Source organism: Gallus gallus, chromosome 8 (assembly GCF_016699485.2).
Source record: "Gallus gallus isolate bGalGal1 chromosome 8, bGalGal1.mat.broiler.GRCg7b, whole genome shotgun sequence".
NCBI lineage: Eukaryota > Metazoa > Chordata > Aves > Galliformes > Phasianidae > Gallus > Gallus gallus.
The window spans coordinates 10,459,180-10,473,160 of NC_052539.1; the positions used below are offsets into that span (position 1 = coordinate 10,459,180).

A 13,981-nucleotide genomic window follows, 5' to 3' on the forward strand; every position below is an offset into this window, starting at 1 on the left:
GGCCTTACAGAAACACTGTCTTATGAGAAGTGGCTGAGGAAGCTGGGATTGTTTAGTGCGGAGAACAGGAGGCTCAGGGAAGACCTTATCACACTATAAGTACTTGAAAGGAAGCTGTGGTGAAGTGAGGGTCAGCCTTTTCTCCTGTCTAACTAGCAATAGGATGAGACGGAATGGCCTCAAGTTGTGCTAGGGGAGGTTCAGGTTAGCTATCAGGAAGAATTTCTTCTCCAAGATTGGTCAGGCACTGGCACAGGTTGCCCAGGGAGATGGTTGAATCACCATCCCTGAAGGTGCTCAAGAAACGTTTAGATGTGGTACTAAGGGATACAGTTTAGTGGGGAGATATTGATGGTAGGTGCATGGTTGGACTGAATGAGCTTGGGGGTCTTTTCCAATACTTGTGATTCTATGATTCAAACACTAATAAACTATCATTTCTCAAGGGGATTGGCTGAACTTAGAATGACAGCGGCTGCAGAAATTCAGAAGCAGCTTCTGTCTTGCAGATACAGCCACCTGGCTTCTCCTGGTCAGGCAGCAGCTCTTTCATTGAGTGGTGTTGGTCAGTTGTGAAGTCATTGCAATGCCACTGGATCCTTGTTTTCAGTGAGCTAGTCCAATTTCAAGATAGACCTTTATCTGTAAGCATAAAATCTATCACTAAATTTGAATAGCAATCTCTGGAAATTAAATCAATGTGTTATCATGACTTAAAACATCTGCTGTTGATTTTCTATATCAACAAAACTTGTAAGAAAGAAAACAGTCTTACCACCATACTGTTCTTAATCCACTTCCGGTCTGGAATGGGGTTTCCAGCAAGTAGAACACATGGCAAAGTGAGCTGCTGCCCCTCGATTACATTGGCTGTGGCTGGGCTTATTCCAATCAGAGGTGCAACTTGACAAAAAAAAAAAAAAAAAAAACAAAGAGAGAGAGAGAGAGAGAGAGAGAATTAATTAGGATTTTTAAAATGCATATTTTATATATATTTAAGTGTATATATATATATATATATATGTAAGGTACTGGATGTGATTTTTTATTACTAGTCCTGTCAAGTAATATTTCTTGCAGCAGTATCAGACAAAAGTCTGCTTATGCAAGGCACTATGCAAATAGAGAGCAGCCAGCACAATCTAGAAACATTTCCTACAGTGAAAACCATACTATTTACAGAGGGGAAAAAAAAAAAACCTCAGAAAAAAAAAAAAAAAAACACAGTAATCAACAAAAAGCACCACAGTGCCAACATAGATCTCTAAGGACAAAACATACCAGATAAGGCTCTGGTATCTGAAATGTCAGTGACACAGAAAGGAAAAAAAAAAACCCACAGAGGATTGAGTAGCATAGGAAAGAAAAGTAAGTTGGAATAATACATGTACAGTAATTCTAAGATTAAGGAACAGCAACAAAGAAAAGACATTGTCCAGCTGAAACTGGATCCAGTCCAGCACTTCCCTGAAAGCTCATGTTCCCACGGATACCAAGTTGATATATTATGTTTTCTTACTTGGGGAAAAATACTGAAGAGGCTTTTAAATAGGTAAAAACTTCTTTACGAAACAACGTCAGCATTACAGATTTCACCACACGTTTTAATTTAACCAACGTTTTCTTTGATGGTGGACACAACCATTCTTACCTTCCCACAAATTCATACATTCCATAGCATTATTTTTCCTTTTATTGCCAATTGCCCAAGATAATAAACAACTCCTTGAAAACACAGTCATTGTCAAAGCAGGATGTTTAGTGTCCTCTTGGATCACTAAGATTCCTTCCCAGTCGTAGCAATGCATTGCAATAAGCAAGTTCACTGCTACTTTTTTTTTTTTTTTTAAATTACATGGTAGAAAATCATTAGCATTCATCATGATGGTGATTTTTCATTCCTTAATCGATTTGCTAAGCAATAAGAAACAGAACACAGAATGCATCATTTTTAAGGTCCATGTTACAAAGCGTAGATGGAACTATTCTAAACTGGTAAAAAGACAATGTTATAATGTGAAAGTTTCAGTGAATTTAATTACAATATTTGATGCAAATATCTTCTGATTTAGTTTGTGTGGCTGACTACATTTGTGTAAACGTTGCTACAAACACAGAGGTGTAAGTACGTAACACATTAACATCCTATTCATTGTAAAAAAAAAAAAACCCCAGACTGTTACCTATTCCAGCATATCCCATGTATGGAAACGCTGCCAGTCTTCCCTTTCCCTGGTATCACTGACATTAACCAGACTTACCCAGTCCAGTTACTGTGATTGTGGCTGGCTGTGACTGAATCCTTCCAAACTGGTTTTCAGCTTCACAGACATAACTTCCTTCATCATTAACCCACAGATCTACAGAAGGAAGAAAAAATAGAGAGAGATCAGATTGCAGCTAAAATTACACTGAAAAGTCTGCAATGCATGAATACCCTATGCTTCCATTTTTCACCTTCAAATATTGGGGTTTTTTTAGGTCATTCCTTTCCCTCTCTCAGCAAGGATGGAAACAATGACTATGAGTACTTGATTGAAAAGATATGATACATATGATACTTTTCAGCACTTTATATATTGCATATACTTTAATACAGTATACACTACTGTGTATAAATGCCACCTAGTATTTACACATCCACACATGCATATACTGTTGCATAGTGCATTTTCTGTGGAATACTGCTAACTACACAGAGTATTGCCTCTCTGCATGTGTATTGACTTGTAACACACAAATTACTCTGTTTTACATACTGTATACAAGAATTACTCATCCGGATAAGTTCTAGAAAGGAATAAAAGAGCTAACTAAGAAAACAGAATAATGTCATTTAGTGTCTGGGTGACCAAAATGCTCCAGAGAATTGAAAAAGACACTTGCAGAATTCCTAGCTATTACCCAAATTAGGTCTTGCTTAAAAGTAAGTTTAAAAAAAACTTCTTGAGAGAGAAATAATAAAATAAAATTCATGGCTCCTCGGTATTAACAGAGACCACAAAACACATTTATTTAAACAAAAGTGTAATTATTTCAATGAAGATCAGTGAAGCCAGAGACCAATCACAAGTGAATTCAGAAACTCACAGGAAAACAATGCACATCAACAGCAAGAAAATCAGTAACAGAAACATAATCTCTGATAATATCTATTGCTTTTTTTACAAAGTTAACTATTTTACACAGTAGTATAATAATTTAGATGCATTGCATATGTTGTATTTCTCTCTAGCACATTTTCTTTAAAAATTTAGTCTACTTACTATTAATTGACAGAGCTCCTGTTCTGAGCTGACTGATGAAACTAACAGCAAGTGGTCTTGAGAAAAGGGAAGCACCATTCAGACGTCTCCATTTAACCTTTGGTTCTGGGTAACCCTGAACATAACATGGCAGTGTGATATTTGAGCCAATATCCACAGATTCATCGCTGGGTTCTTGAATGAAAACTGGGGGAGCTGGAAAAAATACAGAAACAATGCATAAAGTGAATATGAGGTTTCATCATAACAGTAGTTTTCTGCTTACAATACTGGAAACCCTACAAATTATTTTTTTCTTAACAACAGATTCCCAATTCTAGAAACAGTATGCAAAAGCAACCTAGCATGTTCTTCATGAATAATGAGGAGTTCAAAAATGAGCTAAACATCACCAAAAAAAAAAAAAAAAAAAAGATATAGCCATCCTTTTCAAAAGAATGTGGACATTCAGATGTTAGGATTCTACGTTTCTCCTCTCCTTCAAACAGCTCTGCCCATTGCTTCAGAAAGTGTACATATCTAACAGAAATGTGTATTTTAAAGGCAGTTAGAAAGAAACAGGAAAAGGATAGGAAGGACTAGGTTACAGTAAATTTACATAGTAACACAAATGAAATACATTCTCTATATGAGAACTATGTTAGGTTTAGGTTTGAACTGTTTCCTCCTTCTGTGGCTCTTTCCTCCTCCTTGTAACTTCAGTGCTTTGCAAAAAGGAGTAAGAATAAAGGAATGTAGGGAATCCAAGGAAATTTAGCTCAGTGAACACTATCAAAAAGGTGTTCTCAGCACACACAGTTATTGAAAGACTTGCATAAATGTATTTGTGAGAAAAGTTCAGATAAATAAGGCCCTGTTGATCAGATCAGGAAACACTGAAATAGAGCACTTACTGTCTAGTTGCAAACTACCTGGTACTTACAGCCAACATCTAGGGTTATCTTTCCAGAAGCTCTCCCTGCATCATTGGTAGCCACACAGGTATAATCACCAGCATCCAGCTCCTGTGTTTCCTGGATCTTCAAAAGACCCCGATGAGTATCAATGATGAGAAATGCTGATGCCCTCAACTCTAAGTCACCTAAGTTTAGACAGAAAAAAAGTAACTGAAATATGAAGAGGGTATTTATCAAAATTACTCTAAAAAAATGTGTCCAAGTCTGAGATTAATTCACAACATGACTGTACTCATTCAGCAGGTAAGTATAGTCAGATAATCATTGAACTCAGTGGGAAAAATCATTACTGCATTAGATACAACCAAATTTTATTTATATTTATTTTACAAGGGAAATACAAAGTTAAGTAGCTTTGGATAGACATCAGCATAAGGACAGTATGCCAAGTTGTATTTTTCCTTCTCACATTAGAGGCTACTTATGGAAGCCACTTGTCTGCCAGCTCCACACCAAGTTGGGAGCACTGCAAAACCTGGAAAACAACTCTGCTACCTCTCAAGCAGGAGCTAGGATACTGCTAAGTAATAACTGCTAAGTACTGCTCAGAATGTGTCCATTTACAGACATTTTGCAGTTTTTGTAGCATATAAACATTTTATGACAAAGCATGAAACATAACTGAGTGTAAGAAATACACAGTTTTTTCTTTCGAATTATTATAAGGTAAGTTCATTCACTGTACTTAAATAGAAGTGAGATCTCATGTCCTGGCTATTAAGTGCCCTATCTTCTAGATTAGAGAATTTCACAGGTCAGTCACTGTTTGAATACTCCATAAAGCTTTTGAGAAAAATAAAGTCACTTCAATATCATTGCTCTAAGCATTGCTATTAAAGTAAATAAATCAAACACAAAGAAGCGCACCTTTAAACCATTTAACTTGAGGATGTGGGATTCCAGTTGTTTTACACTCCATAACAGTGGTGTCTCCAAGAGCAACCAGAATTTCACTTTGAAATATAGTCACTGTTGGGCCCTCTAAAAAGAAACAACAAGGAAAAAATGAGTTCCTCATCCAAAATGTATATCACTTTTAAGATGCAAATGATAAAAGATTAATCTTCTGTTGTACAATAAGATATATTTGCCTTAAAAGTCAAGCAGGCTTAAAAATCATGTAAGGTGATAGAAAAATAATAGAAGAAAAGTAGAGCTTGGAATATCACAATACCTGAACCATACGTAGAATATACACGCTCATAAGGAAAGAATTGGAAGAGTCTGACCATTTAGAAAGTAAAAAGAGACTTTCTCTCTCTTCAGAGTCCAACTGAAGACCATTCATTAAGAATTTTGGTACTCTGCTGTTAATATACAGCATAGTGTTTAGAGGGCACGATTTGAACTGGGACTCCTGGGCTAAGCACACAACAGAAAGTTAGAATAAAAGTATTCCTTCTCCAAGGACCTACTCAGTTTTGCAAGCCTACTCTAGAATGTTTTGTTTTGTTTTTCTGGAGTTTCAGAAAATTTCTACAAATATGTTCTGCACAGTTCTACAGATTACCACTCTGAAGTCGGAATATTTTGCTTTTTAATTTCACTTCATTATTTCTTTTGCTTACCTATGTATGTAAGAATGGACGTCTGTTTCTCCGTCCCAGCTGAGTTACTTGCCAAGCACCCATAAACTCCTGCATCTTTTGGAATTGCCTGTCTTATGATCAAGGTGCCTTCTGGGGTCAATCTATACCTGAGAATACACAGAGGACCAAACAAAATGGTTAGTTAAAGAAAGAAGAAAAACCGTTTCACACACACTCCAACAGTATGACCAGATGATCTAGAAATAGATACTGCTGTCTTCATCTCAAGCTAAACAGTTATACTTATTATGAGTTGTAGTAGTACTATTTCTGCCAAACGATAGCAACGCATGTTATAAAGAGCAGTGAGTTTACTCTCATAGAAAACTTCTGAAGAAAGTAATCATAGTATTCCTATTTTATAGATAAGACAACTGAAATCACAGAATTACAAGGACAAAGGTCAAGGTACTTTTTTCCAAAGCTCACATGCTCCTGTGAAAGAAAGAATATTTTGACATTCTTCAAAACTTCTCACTCACACAGGAGGGGGAAATAAAAAAAAAGGAAAAAAAGAAAGCAAATCTATAATCCCTACCTGTTTGAACCAATAATAAACATTTCATTGTGTGTCCAAACTACTGTTGGCTTTGGATAACCTGTTGCAGAACATCTGATTGACACTTCAGAGCCTTCTACAAAAGTCTGATCCTTAGGTGAAATGACAATCCTAGGTGGTTCTATTAAAAGAAATGAAAAATAGAAATCAAAAAGATATGTTTTGTAAGTACTTACACATTATAACCACCACTTTATTTCTGATAAAGGTGACGATCATTGTTCTCCTATAGCTGCCTCCACGCAACTCAAATAACGAGCAACAGACATACGTGAATTATGTCATAAGGCCAATTATTGCACTAAAATATAGTCAATCTGGTAATAACATTTTTGTTGAAGTCTCTTCCACTTACAGCATTATTCAAAGAGTTCCTATTTCTTGAAATAGCAATCCTCTTTCAGAACCTATTCACTTCTTTTTCTCTACCACAGCATACCAGTTCCTCAACATAAAACATACATCCCTTTATAAAATAGTTCAGGATTCAGGCTACATGGGTCACATGAATTCTCATGCTGCCAGTTTGCTTTGCTCTGAGATACATACACTGGATCTCCCAAATGTGAGCATGAACCTGCCCAGAACTAAACAGAGTCATCAACATCAATGTCACAAAGGAATAAGAATGGATTTCAGCTGCATTTTCGCAAGAAAAGAGACTGATGAGCACCACAGAATTCATCCACTTATATCCTTGGACTGAATTTTTCCATAAAGGTCAAAGACCACCAAAACAATTCCCTGTCACAACTGACATTTTCTTCTACAGTATTTACCGTTTTGCCTACTTATAGTAACAAGAAAAAGTTCTACACCACTCAATACATGAAAAAGTAGCAATTCATAGTAGCAACTGCTGCTCCACCTGAGAAGTAAAAGGGCTCAAGGGAATGGCATGGAGCTGCATCAGGGGAAGGTCACACTGTGGGTTAAGAAAAGTTTCTGCACCAGAGAGTGGTAGGTATAGAACAGGCTCACCAGGGCAGTGGGCACAGCCCAGAACTTCCAGAGCTCAAGGAGCTACCTATAAAAGAATTCTTTTACCTGGAGCAATGAATAGTATGTCCCTTTGGGTTATCACTTCTGGAAGGAAGATTTTTCTCCAAGTTCTATGGTGGAATGCAGTTGCTTGAAAAGCTGCCAACACAAACATAGTGTTGGCACCCCATGGGGATGCAGGGTCTACCTACTGCTTCCCCCAGTCTGCAGAGCAGGGTGCTGTGTCCAGGGGAGACAGGAAGCAGATTCTGAGTGCTGTGTGCTTCAGCAGCTTATTAGCTGGAAAACAATCCTCCTCCCCACAGCCTCAGCACACTTACTGAGAGGGGATTAGTGTTTATCACTGATGGAAGAACTGAGATAACAAGAAATTAAATGATTTTCAAATGCGCGAACATTAAATCCAGGGTACAGAAGAGTAGAAGCTCTCATCACTTTTTACATGCAAGGGTTTACATGTAAAATAGCAGTTTAAATGTAAAGTAGTACAAACTTGAGAAGCAGAGACTGGCAAGCCTATGGATATTATATTACCCATAAAAACACACTGTTGAATTTAAGACCCTTGCACTTTTGGAGGTCTAATAAGTAGCACACAGTAAATGACTTGCATTGTAACTGCACAGTTGCACTTAACAGCACTGTCCTCCATGATCACTGAGTGATCCTGCTGAGTGGTCCTACAATGCATCTCACTGAATCCAAAAGCAAGTTTCCCAAGGAACACAAAAATAGTTTTAAAGCATGAGTGGTAACATTAGCATACAAGTCATGTACATGCTATTATTTAATCATTTTAGTACATTTTTATTTGAATTACTTGCACCATGTTTTGTGTTTTGAGCTTCATGAATAATTGACATCTGTTATTATCTCAGGAAAATTCATCCACAAGGTAAAGTACATAAAACCCCTCTTTCAAGAGAATGTAGCTGCTGTTCTGAGGAAGGTGGTTTGTTGCACTGTGTCACCTGGTGGCCTGGGGGAAGCAGGATCCAAATACCAGGACTCGTGAATAAGGTTTCAGTCATTAACAGAAAGTGCAAGTGTGCAGAAGATCCTACAGCCTAAAAACACATTCAAAACCACACAGTTAAACTGCCAAAGAAGAGAACGTTAAATAATAAACAGCAAGTAATTTGTACACAGCGTTGTAAAACTCAACACAGATGCTGTTACATTGTCGCTTTCTTACATTCATGGCCATCAATCTCTACAGTTTCATTTTTGTTAGAGGGAGAGGACCCTGCAGGAATGGCACCACAGGAAGGCAGAATCACAGCTTCCAAACTACTGGGATTACATCCAGATTTGAGGGGCAGGTAAAGACAAGAAGTGTATGCAACTTACAGGTCTGTCTACAAGTAACTGATTACGTGTACAGAGTTCTCAGCTGTTTTTGTTTCACTGCAAATCCTGTCATGGGACACTGGGAGATCTGCATGCTCTAGTTTTAAGGAAGGTATATGCTTATGTCGATACTAGGAAACTGCTTCAAATGGCAATTACCCACTGTGCTTTGACAATACATCACTGCCAATGCAGTATTGCTGTGGGACCATAGCTACCAGGTGAGTAAAAGAAGGTGGAAGTAACATTTATCAGAGACAGTGGATGAAACTCCTGAAGAGAACAAAGGTTAGTAGGGAGACTTCAGTGTCTGAAGCATTCATGTTTGTAAACTTCCTTGGCCTTAATGTTCATTTAGATCACTAGAAGCAGTTAACATAAAAAAGGACAGCAAATACCAATTTTTGTTATTCAACATAAGCAGCTGAGTTTTTTTTTGGTTTTTGTTTTTTTTTTAAATCACCTTTCATTAGCAAAAATTCCAGTTGTTCACTGGGCACATAATGAGCAAGGCTGAATAAGAGCAACTATTTAAATGTACCTAGATCAAAAATCATCATGCAAGAATGCAACCACCCTTGAAGTCTGCATACACTTGCTGCAAGTCCCCCCGCCTCCCCCCCCCCAAAAACAAAGAAAAAAAAAAAGTTTGATTTCTTTCTCAGAACTTTATGAAAGCAGATTCTGGCTAAGAACAGACGGAGCACCTTCCATGGGTCCAAGCTGTTCCCTCGTGGTTCCTGGCAGTTTCAACTCATTCTCACTCAAGTTGAACTGACCTCCCTGCACTTCCAAATATCACGATACTGCAGGTGTTTATCACAAAGCTCTAATTCTAGTGATAAAGGAACTGTAGTTTTGGTATGAAAAGTTAATTTTCTTCAGATTCTGGACTCTTGTGTGACCACAGTGATGTCAACAAGTTCTTGTGCAACTCTGAGTTTTATAGGCATACCTTAGTTTTTCCAGGTAGGGCTGTGTAAAGCTCAATCTTACTAAAAACCTATATTTTTTTTATTCAAGAGTACTGGCAAGGCAGAGGGGGATACAAAAACTACCCCAAGTCCTTTTCGGCAGGGCCATGCTCTATCCTTTCATCCCTCAGCTTGCATTGGTAGTGAAGGTTGCCTGCAAGACCTTGCACTCAGCTTTGTTGAACCTCGTGAGGTTCAGCTGTGCCCACTGATCGAGCCTGTCTAATGGCATCCCACCCCTTGGGTGTGTTGACCACATCAAACAGTTTGGTGTCATCTGCAAACTCGCCAAGAGTGCACTCAACCCTGCCGTTGATGTCACTGATGAAGATATTAAAGAGTCAGTCCCAGTACTGACCCCTGGGGGACAAAACTTGTTGCTGATCTCTACGCAGACACAGCTGTTGACCACCACTCTGTGGCTTCGGTCCTGCAGCTAGTTCTTCATCCATTGAACAGTCCTACACATGAAATCCACATCTTTCCAATTTGGAGAGAAGGATGTTTTGGGCAACTGTGTCAAAGGCATTACAGACAGATGACACCAGTGGCTCTTCCCCTGTCCATTGATGCAGTTTGTTGAAGTTCTTCTCCTGCTATGCACAATCTGAACATAAAAACTTTGAATATCACTTATTCAGCTGAATTTGTGATAAATGATCCAGAAAACACACAAATTGGAGAGATATTCTTTGCTAGATGAACAAGCTTTATTTTTCCTGCCTCTGTAGTGTACAGGATAACACCCAGGGAATTTTAACAAAAGAAACTCTGGAACAGTAACTTCAGGCTAACTCAAAACCAGGCTGTTTGCGATCAGGCCAGTGATGCAAACACTCTTCCCCACCAGTTCTGTGAAGACAGATAAACTCTTACGAGGTGGGAAGAAGGCAAGCAAACTCAGGGACCCACTTATTTTCTGGAGTTGTAAAGAACTCCAGAGTGGCCGCTCAGGCACCTCCTGACCCTCTGCTAACCTGCAGAGCAAATCATAGAATGGCTTGGGTTGGAAGGGACCCCAAGGATCATCAAGTTTCAACCTCCCTACCACAGACAGGGCCACCAACCTCCAGATCTGGTACTAGACCAGATTCCCAGGGCCCCATCCAACCTGGACTTGAATACCTTCAGAGATGGAGCATCCACAACCTCTCTGGGCAGCCTGTTCCTCATCTCTCTCTCTGTAAAGAACTTCCCCGACATCCAACCTAAACATTCACTCCTTGACCTTAAAACCTTTCCCCCTTGTCCTATCACCATCTGCCCTTGTAAAAGGTTGATTCCCCTCCCCTTTACAATCCCTTTTTAAATACTGAAAGGCTGCATTGAGGTCTCCTCACAGCCTTCTCTTCTCCAGGCTGAACAAGCCCAGCTCCCTCAGGCTGTTTTCATAGGTGAAGTGCTCCAGCCCTTTGATTACTTTCATGGCTCTCCTCTGGACCCTCTCTAACAGCTCCACATCTTTCCTGTGTTGGGGGCCCTAGACCTGGATGCAGTACTCCAGCTGGAGCCTCATGACAGTAAAGCAGAGAGGGACAATCACCTCCCTATCCCTGCTGGCCACCCCTCTTCTGACGAAGCCCACAATACCATTGGCCTTCTGAGCTGCAGGAGCACACTGCTGGCTCATATTCAGTTTTTCATCCACCAGGACCCCCAGGTCCTTCTCTGCAGGGCTACTCTCATGAAGTTCTTCTCCCAGTCTGTATACGTATCTGGAATTACTCAGACCCAAGTGCAAAATCTTTGCTACCCAAATATATGTTTATTCACATATTCATACCCAAATATTAATTTATATAGAAGCCTCAAGGACTAAAATGTTTACTTCTCTATTATTGCTTTTCAGATAAAAGACTTAGGAAAATTCAGGCAACAGAGTATGGGGTTAATGATGAGGCAATTTGCCTTTTATCCATCCAGGTAGTGTCCTTCCTGAGATTTCTCTTTCCTGATTCCAAATGTACATAGCTCCATAAGCACAGACGTGCTGAAGTCCTCTTGTGTTGGTTCAGTTCTGCTTTCTGCTCCTGGTCTGGGATGCATCTGAGAATTACCAGGATATTGGCTGGGCCAAGTCACATATGCATACAATGATTATTTTTTAATCTTGTTTTAAAGGCTATTAGTTGGCTTATGAGTGTGTCTGTCTGTTCCTTGAAGTACACAGCACTCCTATGCCTTGTGAGGCTACTAGGTCCCGCTTTCCCTACTGCACATCTAACATAGTTGACTCCATAGGCACTAGTACGACAGTACAATTTCCAAACATTTACCTACCATAAGATCACTAATTACAGCAATTCTTCAATGCCCAAAATCAACCACATATTTTACTTTTTATAGGGACAGGAGGAATGCATAATATATATGCTGATTAATTGCAGCTGTAACTTCTGTTACTCTTAACTCTTTGCGCTAGAACAAAGCACTGAATTATTTCACAGCTGCTCAAACTGCCTTTGAGCTGTGATGATGATACCAGGCAGGCATTTAAACACATGAAAACATTTAGCGAATAAGCAGACTAGGGTAAACCAACCACGCAATAGATAGAGTAACTACAGCATGTGTGATTTCATTCTACCTGCATAGTTAGATAAAGAAATGTCAAAATGCTACATTGACCTGCAAGTTTCTCAACAGCTAGTTCAAATGTGCAGCAGCTGGCACTGCAGTGTCTCAAATGGCACCACAGAAGACAGATGCTCAGAGATGTTTCACTTCTGTTCAATGAACCACCATAATCAAACTTCTCTATTGATCCCCAACATTAGCGCAGCAAAATTCTTACAAGCTTCCACACAAAACTGTTGTAGAAGCAAAAGATATTTGCAACTCTTACAGAAGCATTTGATTGTCTACCTCTACTTGTTCACACCAGAAAACATGCAAAATCAGAACTGCCAATAGAATGGCATTTATCACCCATATTTCAGGGATCTGAGTTTTAATCACACATTTGAAATTACTCACAAAATCAATCTCCTCAGTATTGAGACTGTTTCCATTGTAAAAGCTTACATTCCTCAAAATCAAAGATGATGTAAGTAAAAACATCAAGAATTAAACATCAAGCTATTAAAAGAAAACAAACTATTAATTCAATCTGATAAACATGCATACAGGAAACAAATATTTTGTCTATAAGCTGGAAAGAAAAAGGTTACATGGTCAGAAAATATCCCTCATCACTGAGGAATATATCCCCAGAACGTATCACTAAAAAGATAATGTGGTAATTATTTCACACTCCTGGTCAAGCTCCAGCCTTACATGGCTGCAACATACTCCTGATAAATCATTGCCAGGATCCAAGAGCAGAGAATGCCCTTACAAATTCATTTATATTCCCATATAAATCAATCCATTCAGAGGACTTGAGCAATTTGCACTATGCTGCCATCACAAAATATCCAAAATTCAAAGTTAGAACATTGAGTGAGCACCAGTGCAAATCTAACAAGCTCAAACCACACTCCTCAACATCTCTAAAACTACAGCCAGTGATCTCCTGCTCTGGGCAGCAGGCTGGCATTCAACAAACAAGCACAACTTTTAAACACAGTCTTCACCTTGTTGTGTGTGGTGTTAGTGCAGAACAACCAATGAGTAACACTGAACAGGGAATTGGGGAAAAAAAGGCAAGTTTAATTAAAGTTTTAGTCTGTCTTTGTACTGACTACCTAAAAGGTAAATAAAAATAAATCAGATGAATATTCCCTTTCAGGAGCATTATCAGACTGGAAACCTTCAAAACAAGCATTTACAACAACCCATGTGAGTACATAAAGACAATGATGTGTTATTTTTAGAGCTACATTTGTTCTCTGCCTCAACTCCTATTCCAGAAAGAAAAAAGGAGGTGAAAGCAACATTTATTCTCTCTTGATCCAAAATTCAGAGATCTGTGCTGTATCTGTCCTAGCAATAACAAATGGATTCATTACAAATTTCATGACATTCTGAATTACTCATAATTACATCAAGAATAAATCCATCTCAGTTTATTAATAAGACTGCAGTTTTCATTCTTAAGAAGGAAGAAATTGCAACCTTTAAAGCTTTTTCTTCTTACATTAAGCTACTCTTTACTCTTCTGCTGCCAAATGTAGATCATTATTTTGAACACTGCTCCAGATCCTAACAAGCAGGAAGGGTTATTCATGATACAGTTAATTGCACATCAGAATAGCTCCAGGAATTTGACAGAAATCATTTGGTTCAAGCAAAATAAAGTAAAAGCAGCACATACAATCATCCTGACACCATCCATCTTCTGCAT

The 13,981-nt window shown here is 38.7% G+C and overlaps 1 protein-coding gene across 28 annotated transcripts in view; it reads right to left on the reverse strand.

Moving 5' to 3' along the window:
• HMCN1 (hemicentin 1) overlaps positions 1-13,981 on the reverse strand; it is a 281,366-nt gene that overhangs the window by 112,596 nt on the left and 154,789 nt on the right. For all 28 annotated transcript variants that reach the window (XR_003076395.3, XR_005861916.2, XM_046944923.1 and 25 more), the window contains 7 exons: positions 6,350-6,491; positions 5,791-5,918; positions 5,090-5,203; positions 4,189-4,347; positions 3,267-3,461; positions 2,262-2,360; positions 776-903 (listed from right to left, as the gene is read on the reverse strand). Coding sequence is in view for 26 of the 28 variants with exons in the window: in XM_046944923.1 (XP_046800879.1) it covers positions 776-903; positions 2,262-2,360; positions 3,267-3,461; positions 4,189-4,347; positions 5,090-5,203; positions 5,791-5,918; positions 6,350-6,491 (965 nt within the window). In the remaining 2 variants the exon portion in view is untranslated. The remainder of the gene's footprint in view (positions 1-775; positions 904-2,261; positions 2,361-3,266; positions 3,462-4,188; positions 4,348-5,089; positions 5,204-5,790; positions 5,919-6,349; positions 6,492-13,981) is intronic.